The sequence below is a fragment of the Mus musculus genome, chromosome 5 (genome assembly GCF_000001635.26).
Source record: "Mus musculus strain C57BL/6J chromosome 5, GRCm38.p6 C57BL/6J".
NCBI classification, from domain to species: domain Eukaryota; kingdom Metazoa; phylum Chordata; class Mammalia; order Rodentia; family Muridae; genus Mus; species Mus musculus.
The window spans coordinates 129,977,298-129,988,113 of record NC_000071.6 but is presented as its reverse complement, the minus strand read 5'-3'; the positions used below and the strand labels follow the sequence as shown (position 1 = coordinate 129,988,113).

General features: G+C 42.6%; 1 protein-coding gene across 3 annotated transcripts in view; it reads right to left on the bottom strand.

The window, feature by feature from the left end:
* Positions 1–1,421: 1,421 nt before the first annotated feature.
* The window catches only part of Vkorc1l1 (vitamin K epoxide reductase complex, subunit 1-like 1), a 44,584-nt gene continuing 35,189 nt past the window's right edge, over positions 1,422–10,816 (bottom strand). For 2 of the 3 annotated variants that reach the window (NM_027121.4, NM_001286382.1), the window contains exons 2-3: positions 9,486–9,595; positions 1,422–5,973 (exon numbers count right to left, since the gene is read on the bottom strand). In NM_027121.4, the coding sequence (NP_081397.1) occupies positions 5,747–5,973; positions 9,486–9,595 (337 nt within the window). In that variant the 3' untranslated portion in view covers positions 1,422–5,746. The remainder of the gene's footprint in view (positions 5,974–9,485; positions 9,596–10,816) is intronic. The other variant, NM_001001327.2, reaches the window with a different exon arrangement.

Here is a 10,816-nt window from a genome sequence, read left to right as displayed (position 1 = left end):
GCAAAACACATCATTTATTCAGGGAAGGATGGATAAGTTAGATTTCAAAAGGACTCATCTTGTTTATAGATGTTACTTCTGTAGAGGACGGAGGAATGGAAACCTCAAAGCTATCCAGACGTCTTAAAACATTCTATGTGACATCTATTGTCTGCCCCCGCCCGCATCCCTTTTTCGTGTATGAGTGTTCTGCCTGCATATATGTCTGGGCACCACTGTATCTGCATGCCCTGTTTCTGTGGAGACCCGAGGAAGGCATCAGATCCCCAACAACTAGTTACAGATGGTTACGGAAATGTTACATGGGTGCTGGGAGCTAACCGTAGGTCCTCTCAAAGAACAGCCAGTGTTTTTTTTGTTTTTTCGAGACAGGGTTTCTCTGTGTAGCCCTGGCTGTCCTGGAACTCACTCTGTAGACCAGGCTGGCCTCGAACTCAGAAATCCGCCTGCCTCTGCCTCCCGAGTGCTGGGATTAAAGGCTTGCGCCACCACCGCCCAGCTCAGCCAGTGTTAACTGCTAAACCTTCCTCTGTTGTTTCTTGAGACAGGGTGTGGCACAGCCTAGGCTGGTCTCCTACTCAGTAAGTAGCTGAAGATGACATTCAACTTCTGTCTCCCAGGTACTGGGATGATAGGCATGTGTCACCAGTATCTATCTGGCTTACTGCCCCACTCTCCCTTTTTCCTTTTCCTTTTTTCTGCTAGGAATGTAAAGCCTACTAAGCAACTGCTCTCCTATTGAGCTGTGTCCTCACTTATGGCTTCTGTCTTACCTCTGGATCTATACTTACAGGTGGCTATGGGCCACCATGTGGGTGCTAGGAACTGAACCTGGGTCCTCCGCTATTAAGAACTATTAAGTTCTTTCTCTACTCTCATTATTTTCGAGACAGGGTCTCACCAAGTAACTCTGGCTGTCCTAGAAGCTCATTATGTAGATCAGGCTGGTCTCGAACTCACAAAAGTATGTCTGCCTCTCCTGTGATCAAAGGTCTAAGCCTCCAACCACAGCATCCAGCCCTGTCAAGGATTCTTTAAAAAAAAAAAAAAATTCATGTATATTGGTGTTTTGCGTGCCATGTGTGAACGAGTCAATCTCCTGGATCAGGAGTTACAGGCAGTAATGCTGCCATGTGGGTCCTGGGAATTGAGCCCAGGTCTTCTAGAAGAACAGCCAGCGTTCTTAACCACGAGCCATCTCTCCAGCCCCATCATGGATTCTTGAGAATCACAGGAATCCAAGAACATAAGGCCCTAAAAAATCTGAATAAAAATTTAAGAGACAAGGCTCTCAATTAGTACTTATAGGGATGGGATTGCGGTACCACGGATACTGAAGCCCTCCCTGACTCTAGACTTTGTTTCCTCCGGCTTCATTTCTGAAGACTCCACACTGAAGTAAGAACGATGGCAGCACAATATCCACAGGTAATGTCTACATTTATTTTATACCAAAAAAGTTATGTGCAACAAATAAACATTCTTACATATGTACATCTGTTTTTATTTACCAGTTAGCAAAATGCTATCCTAAATCTCTGATAAAGAATATTTCTATCTATATTAAAGAGGGAATCTCCCCGGTGAACTCCTTCTTACATGAAGGCTTACTCAGGAGCTTTCGAAGCAGGAGTAGTATTTTAGATGGACCACACTTCACAGGTCATAGACACCTATTATCTATGCTATTATCTTAGTACAGCCTCATAACACTTCACCTCTCCTGGGCCAATCGGTTTAAAAGGGGGAAGGGAGGGCCTGATCACATTGCCTGGATTCCTACCCTGTTCTTTATGACAAGGTTGTTCTCACAAAATAGGATTCATACACATACTGCCTAAAATGCTAAAAGGTGGAGAGGGGTGGCTTCACTGATGTATACGCACTGGAAGAAGTCGGGGAAGTTCACAGCCCCAAACAAGTTCCTGGACAGAACAGTGGGGGACTCTGCTGACATTTTACTGACATTTTACTGACTTTTAAGGTCAGGTCACCCACCACCTGCCAGTATCCACCAGAATCAACTGGTGGCACCAACTAGAGCTTAGCAAGTAACTGCTGAGCAGTTTTTGTGTTTTGAGTTTTTGCTTTTCTAGAAACATGGTCTCAAAATAGCCCAGATTGCCCCTGAATGAACTTCTGGTCTTCCTGCCTCTACTTCCCAAGTGCTGGGTTTATAGGCATGTACTACCATGCCTGGCTGCATTTTTAGTCTTTTGAATATAATTATAAATAAAACAAAAAAGCAACAATATTAATTTTATTGTCCTCTACCTCATAGGTACAAGGATCTTTTGTAGCAAACGAAATACTTTCATATCTATGTGGGTGTTTTGCCTGCATATATGTCTATACACCATATGCATGCAGGGCCTTCAGGAGCCATGAGAGGGGGTCAGATCCCCAGGAATTGGAGTTGCAGCTAAAGGTTAAGCAGACATGTGGGTGGTTGGCGCCAAACCTGGGTCCTTTACAAGTGTTCTTAACTGCTAAGCCACCTATCTCCCCAGCCCCCAGAACTTGTCTCTTTACTTGAAAAAACTCAAATGCTTTTCAACATTCCTTCTGTATATGAATCTGAGCACTTGGGAGGCTAAGGCAGGAGGAATGTCAAGTTTGAAGCCAGCCTGGGCTATGTACTGAGCTCTAGGACAGCCTAGGCTACAGAGAAAGATTATCTGTCTCTTTAAAAACAAAACAAAACAACAACCACAACAAAAGAGCTGAAGGAGAGGCTATACAGATGAAGCAAAAAATAATTCTTGGAATATAGCTAGTGCAACTAGTTAAACCTGAGTTGTACCAGAAGTTTACCCTCCCTGACAAAACTAGCTGTGGGAAAGGATCAAGGGAAATCCCATAAGCCAACCACAGGCTCTGGAGCACACCTAGCCAGACTTTCTCTTCCTCCCGAAAATCTGAAGTGAGGCTTCCACTGTTATGAATCACTTCGAAAGCATGAAGCCCAGAATTACTGCAGGAATCATTTTCCCCCTGGTCTGCCCTTCCGTATTTATTGTTAAATCAACTAGCAGTGTTATTATTTTGTGGGTAGGCTTTTTGAGTCAGGGTTTCACTATATAACCCTGGTTGTCCTGGAGCTCCTTATCTAGGCTAGGGTGGCCTAGAACTCAGAAATCCACCTGCCTCTGCTCCCCAAGTACTGAGTGAGACTCAAGGTGTGTGTCACCAGGCCCAGCCAAACCCTGCTTCTTCAGTGTTTAAATACTCTGTCTGAAACAGTCATAACAATATTAGCAGTTTTATAACACAGTGTTTTTCTCCCCCGTTCTATAAGGTTTAATAGATGGTAGAGAAGAAGACTGGATTCCCTCAGGGCAAAACTACCAAATAAAACACAACAGGCTCACTTATAGAGAACATATATTTTAGCAAAAAAAAAAAAAATTTTTTTTTAAAAAGCTAGGGTCTCCTGTAGCTAATGCTGGTCTCTATTTTGCTATGTAGTCAAGGATGACCTTGAATTCCTGATCCTCCTGCATTTATATCCCAAGTGATGGGACTGCAGGCAAGCATGAGCACACTGTTCGGCAAATGCTGTTATTTCCAACAGCACCTGTTAACGCTCAGTGAGAAAGGGGTATTCATCCTATTAGGTCACAGGAATGTAACAAACAAACAAACAAACAAGCAATTCATACAATCAGTAATGGTGGTACTCCCAAGACTTAGGAAAGCAAAGGGAAGCCTTGAGGGGTCTGGTGGAGGGAACCCTCTCACATTTTCTTGAGTAAGGGTTGGAGACATCTGCAATGTCAAGACAAGCTTTAACTCCACTCTGCTGAGTGATAGAAGACAGAAAAGGTCATTTGGAAATGGGGCCCAAGGGACATGTTTAGCAGAGCCTTGATATGTAAGCAGCAGAAGTCTTAGCGAGTAGCCATTCCACTGCCTTGGGAGACCTGGACACAGGGCTATGAGATGAGCTCACTGTACAGTTCTCGAACGAGGACTTGGTTGACCACAAAGACCATTCAGTACTTTCTAGACGTTCTCTAACTACTTCAGAAGACAACAGCAATGCATACACAGTAAGATAGTCACAGAAATGTTCACATTCACGGGGAAACACAACCTTTGATGAAATTGGAATTAAGCGGTCTTTTAAGGAACTGGTTAGAGCCTCCTAAAGGAACATTACAATTCCCATTTTATACCTGCCCCAGGCCAGAAATCCTATGGTGCATCAGTTTCGACTGAAAGTCGTAAACCACTCAACCATTGCTGTCTCAGAGTACCCTGTCTAGTTGCCTATTTTTTAGCATATTAACCAAATCATAAAAAAAACACTGCCACTTCTCCACCCAAGGAATAAAATGGCCGCACAGACCTTCCTGGTAGAATGCAAGTTCAAGTTCTCTGCTTCGTGGTAAGGAAGGGAAGGAGGGATACTTCTGCCCCAGTTCTACCCACAGAATGATTTGGTTTGAGATTTTAAGACAGAAGGCACTTTTAACATCTCCTGTAAGATGCTAACCAGAGAAACACAGTCGCCATGCCACTGGGGTGTGTACTTAGATCACCTCTGGGTTTCTTCTCACTGCTTCTGTGTGGCTACTGGAGTGGGACAAAGCTTCCATGTTTCTCTTCCAGGTCTTTCTACGTTTGTGTTTCTTCTGAGTCAGCAAACAGTTTCTCCCGATAGTCCTAAGGTTTACAAATTCAGTATGTGATTCTGAAACACTTACTGACCATCCTTAGTGCAAGAAGAAACAAGAAGGGGAAACACTATGGACCGACCTCAGAGCACTTGGCTTGTGCCTGCTTCAGTCATAATACTGCTGAGCTGACTGGCACTGGAATCAAGGGAACACATGTGTTGAGAGCTCAGCTACTGTTTAAGAGGCATTGCCCAGAAACGCCATAGTGGTTTTTCTCCAAAGACTACATCCACTTCCCACATCAGTGTCCTGAGAGCCTTGAAATGAAAGGTCTAGTCACGTGACATCCTGTAGAGTTCCAATCCATCCAGTTCTGACTAGTCAGACTTGAGCTGGGTGTTCAGACTGTTTCTTCCTCTCTGAGTGGGAGATGGAAGGGAATCAACCACCCTGTTTCTGCTGTCAACACTGCACCAGGGCTGTCAGCGCATTTCCCAAGATGTTCTGTTTGCCTGTACTTTCTTCACTATGTATCAGTCACGATGAGCTGACAATTCCTTTCTACACTTCAACTAAACTGTACAGTAAGTTCTGCAGGGGTGGATCCCAATGTTTCTACCTTTATTTACAAATATCACACAAATGGACTCTAATTGAATCTACAGGTTTAAATCCATCGGCTAAAAACATATTACATATTGTAAACATGGCAATATTTAATACAGTATCTATTCTAAAATATTTTCATGTTCATGATCACATTTGTTATACCTGAAATTGAATTTATACACATTAAAGAATTACTAGCAATGGCTGCTCACTTTAGTTGAGGACTGGGGGCTAGGGCTACATTTTATTATCTCAGAAACATCTTCAAGGTAAAGTTAAAGCTTGTCTTTGATTGGCTCGGTGTATCCTTTTTTGTATCCAGATTTAAAATGAAGACCGACACAGGAAATAGCTAGGGCCCCTTCTAATTTACAATATTTTAAAAAATCAGTTTAAGATTCTGAGGGAAAGTGTCTGTTGTGAATTAAAAAACAAAAAACAAAAAACAAAACACCTTGCAAAATAAACTTAATGAAAGAAGTGTTTGAGACGGTTGGGTGGAGATCCGCTGGCCATCAGTCTTCCTTAGGCTGCAGCTGTCGCTTCCAGGCCTCATTCAAATAAACTAGTCGTTTGTAATTGATGATGAGGAGGAGGAAGTTCAGCACATATGTGGTGACGCAGATGATGCAAAACTCTTTCAGCACAAAGTACAGAATGTAGGCCAGGTACAAAGAGCCCACCACAGACACAATGGAGGAGGTCATGAGGACCAGAGCTGCAACTGCGCTGGCTGTCATGCCTGCAAGAGAGAGACAATGGCTAGGTCAGGTCAGGGCTGGATCTCGACAGACACTTCTCAACTGACAAGTGACAGGCTGTAGCTAGAAGCAGTGTATCAATACTGACCTTGCCTTCTTGCCTGTGAAAGAAAGCAGAGTGCAAACACTGCCCATCTGTCTTAAAGCTAAATGGGCTGAACTGTACCGAGAGGAGGGTTCTGATCTGTTACTACTGCACAAGGAAGTGTGCACACCAACTACGCAAGCTCTCAAGCACATGGAGCGAAGATGCTGGTACAGTCTACTATGAGCACAGGAGCAAGGGCAGCAGCTTTCCTTCCAAGCCACGGACTGGGGATGGTCCACTCTTGTCATTTCACTCTAGGTTCCCTATCTGGGGAGATGCTGCCTTTCATGTTTAGATCAAATTGACCAAAAAGCGAGACCAGGTGATTATGCCCTTGTCTACACTGTCCTGAAGAGGGAAAAAAAGGAGAGAGAGAGAGAGAGAGAGAGAGAGAGAGAGAGAGAGAGAGAGAGAGAACACGCTGACACTTTAGAGTGACTAATTGGTGGGGAAGGGAAAGTAAACCAGGCCAGTCAGCCACATCTGCATCAAAACACATCAGGTAAAAGGCAGCTGGAGTGGTATGGTGGCCTATGTCCATCTGCCAACACTCTGGGGGCTGAGGCAGAAGCTCAGACTGGAGGCCTGCCTGGATATATAGTAAGATTCTGTCTCAAGGAGAAAAAAACAAGTAGTCAGGTATTAAAAGCTAGGGCTCAAGACAAAAGTATCTGGAGTCTTCACTACCTTCATATGCACTGTCCTGTAACTTCCTAATGCCAGCAACACAAATACTATACATTGATTTTCAAGGTCAGAGAAGGCAAGAACATACTAAGCTCCTGACCTATCTAATTGCTAATGGGCCAGAATTTACTCCAATGTCAGATTTACTCAAACAGTACTCCATTCACCTGTGCCAAATCATCTATGCTCAAAATCTAAGTCTGAATAATTAGTGATGACACCTTGACTTTATTAAAGAAAGTTAGTTTTAAAATGATGCAAAGGCAGGCATGACAAGCTACTCCATAATCCAGTACTCAGGAGGCTATGGTAGGAGAATCTAAGGACAGGCAAGGCTAAGAATGATAAATGTTTTGAAAAACAACACTTGTGAGCTAAAGATGAAGCTCAGGAGCAGATCTGTTGTCACCTAGATGCACAAGGCTGTGGGGTTCAAATCCTAGCACAGCAAGCAAAGGAACAAAAAAATGCATACATAAAATGACGTGTGAACTATTTACTGTGTTTTTCTCTGCTCCAATTTAAATAGCAGACAGTACATCTAACGTCTGCCATGAGAATGAAGTGGGATGCCACGTGAGGGCTGCTATTGTAATAATTGCAGTGTATGCAGGCATCTGTGATTTGGGGGAAAATTGTGGACTTTTATAATGTGCCATTACTGTAACAATAGAATTATCTTATAGCTGTAAAAACTTCAACCAAAAATAAAAAACAAAACAAAAATTAATATATCCATTCCATATAAAAATATAGATAGATTAGTTAAAAAAAAGAATAAAAGGGGAAAAGGAAAATACACTGTAGGAAGGACAGGGAACACAGCATTTGCTTTTTATGTTTTGAAAATAAAGAAATTTAAGACCACGTGTTTGTTTGCATTTTCTTATCTATTCAAAAACAAACTCCAGAAGCGCTGCTGGGGTGGGGGTGGGGCAAAGGAGCTGAGCTGAAGTGGATCTGAGGTGGGATTCCCTTCACCACACAGCAGCCTGTTTCTTTAACATTTGAACTATGTGGAGGGAAAAATGTCCAATGGTAACTGTCACACAGTCTACAAGGAAGGGAGGTGGCAAGCTCTGGATATGTTAGATGACTCAGAAGAGCTGACATTACAAAAGCACGTGGAAACTAAAGTCAGCAAAGGTAAGTGGGTCTGCCTGTGATGGGACTCGCATGTGAAATGGAGCCGACACATTAGTATTATAAATGCAAACCACCTCACCTTGGTCTCCCACAGGAACCTGCATGCCCTTCTTCTCTAAGCCCTTCCTTTCCTATTAAGGGAAGATGACTGCTCCCTGATTTGGGGCTGTACTTTAGAAATCCCACAAAATCAACAAGTTGGAGATGAACTTCTCCCCTCCCCCATGGGACCCATCCTCTGCTTTGCACACACAAGCAAGCGTAATTACCATATAGCTTTAAACCCCACTGTGCTGCTTTTACTGAACCTTGATCTCTTCACACTCAATTCTTTAACAACTGCACACAACTTTCTAAGATGCAGAGGCCTCCGCTCCCTCAGCCACTGCCTGCTGCTGAGTCCCCACGAGTAGCCTGCTGTTTTAAACTGCACTATCCTGAGTATCTTGTCCACACCTTCCTATCTCTGCAGGGTAAATACATACACTCAGAATTGGGCAACCTTGATAATATTTGGTAGAAAAATTCATACTCCAAATGTGAATTGCAGCAAGCCAACTCCAGATTTAAGTTAGCCAATGACTGTACAGAAGAGCTGACAAACAATATAATAATATATCCCTAGCTGAACTGCACAGCACAAATGGGAGCACAAGCCCACCACAAAGCTAGAGTTTCAAAGGACTGTCACAAATAAGCTAGGGGGCAGTAACAGAACAGTAAAGTACAATATGTCAAAATGATGGCTACTGATACCTGACAACTAGAAAATTTGACAAAAACAAAACAACAACAAAAAAGCAAAACACTTCTAAAATGGACCTTAGATGGGAGACCAGACAATTGGAAGAGAGGAACAATTTGGCAATAACTGTTAAAATCCATTCTTTAAAAAAAAAAAAACCTGGGCTTTTTTTGGGGGGTGGGGGGTCTCATTAACCTCATGCGTGGAAATTGATTTCAGGGAGATAATTCAAGGAAGGACAGGTACTATAAAGAAAATGGATCCCCATGGCATTGTTTAGTAAAAATGTGAACCTGAAATGCCCAGACACTTAGGACAATAATATTGAAAATAAGAGGCTACCAAGTTTGTTGTTGTTGATGTTTTCTCTTAGCAAAAGGCAGGTCTGAGGATGCAGCTCAGCTGTCCAGTACTGGGTTCAATTCCAGCACCAAAGGGACAAGCAAAAGACCCACAAGACAGGGGACAGTAGAGAAATAGACATGCTGGGGTATGGCAACTTACTGCTACTGATTTCTTAAGATGCGATACCTTAGGATAGCTAGAGTCTATAATACAACTTTAAAAAGACAAGCTCACAAGCAAGACTGGAGTAATAATTTCCATGAATGTGGCTGGGTTTCTGGACATCATGACACACTACTAGCCATGACTAAACGTCCACTGATACCAAGGTCAACACATGATAAGCAGCAGTGACTCACACTTCACTCTCGTGGTTCTCTATTACTAGCGTGTACGTTTACTATGAAGACACACTAGGGTGAAGACACAAGCACTGAATGGGTATAACAAGCTTATTTCTGTATCTCTGTATCAATACTTACCAAGTAATAACTGTAGTATATAAAATATAAGTCCAAAGACACTGTTTGGCTGGTTTAATACACCATCTTTTCCAAAAATGGAACCCAAAAGACCAAATCCTCGACCCCATCTGTAAAATAAGGAAAACCAGTAACCCTATATTTGAGATTCCCTAATTTTTTAAATGTAAAATTATTTGAGAATATTATCCAATTCCACAATCAACTATGTTTGCAAAACACTTAAATATCTTTTTTTCCATGACTGATTTGCGCAAGGGTAAGGCCAAACATTAGATTTCTGTACTGTGTCTGAATTATATTGATGGTTTAATACAAATATCCCTAAAAGCTCTGTATTTCCACCTAAGACTCTCTAAACTTTCTTTTCCTAAGGTAGGCACCCTGTTTCTTTACTGACAGTATTAGCATTTGCAAGGGAAAGCCTCTCTCAATTCAGGTCACCCTGAGACCTTTCCAACTAGGTAGTTCTCTGTGGTAGGGGCTGTTCTTACATTACAGTGCCTAGCAGGGTCCCTGGCCTCCACTCACTCCATTTCCCACCCTAGGCTGTGACCATCAACAAAGCCTGCAGCCACTGCTAAGTTGCAGCAGCTGAAAACTACTCATGCGGCCGGTCCGTTCCATAGCTGTGCTCAAACCAGTCAGGCCTCTGAGAAGCTGCTTACGGGACATTTCACCAGAGTCAGCATGAGGAGACACACCCTGATCTCTGCTGCAGAGGAGTATCAGAAACCATAAGTCTCTTCTAGAATCCTGTTTCCAAAGTAAAAACTGGTATTTCACATTCCACTATACATTTTCACTCAAAGTTTTTCAAAATTATTGAGACCACATTTTCAGAATCTTTTAAAATAATTGTTATTGAATTTGTTCATTGTTATTGAATTGTTCTCTGACAATTTTATTCCTGTATAAAGTTCATTCTGCCCACCCCTGTAATACCTTTCCCACCTCTATAACCCCCTAAAATCTTACTTTAAAAACTATTAAAATCCATTTAATACGGTAATACAAACAGAGCAACAGTAACTAGATAAACCCTCACGACACTTCAGCTTTAACCCCGAATGACAGTGCTTCCTACACACAGAAAGGAACTTACGTCTGAGAACAGGACTGAGTGACGGAGTCACGTTGCTTTAAAGAAACTCATGTCCAAGCAACAGGACAACCCCTTCACAGTCCCTGAAACAACCACCACCCCAACCCTGGCACTGAGCGCGGTGGAGGATGTTTATTACAGACTTACACATTTCAAATACACAAGAGCAACTCCATTCCATCCCATCCCATGCACGAATTCTCTCACCCACCAAACACTTAGTGAG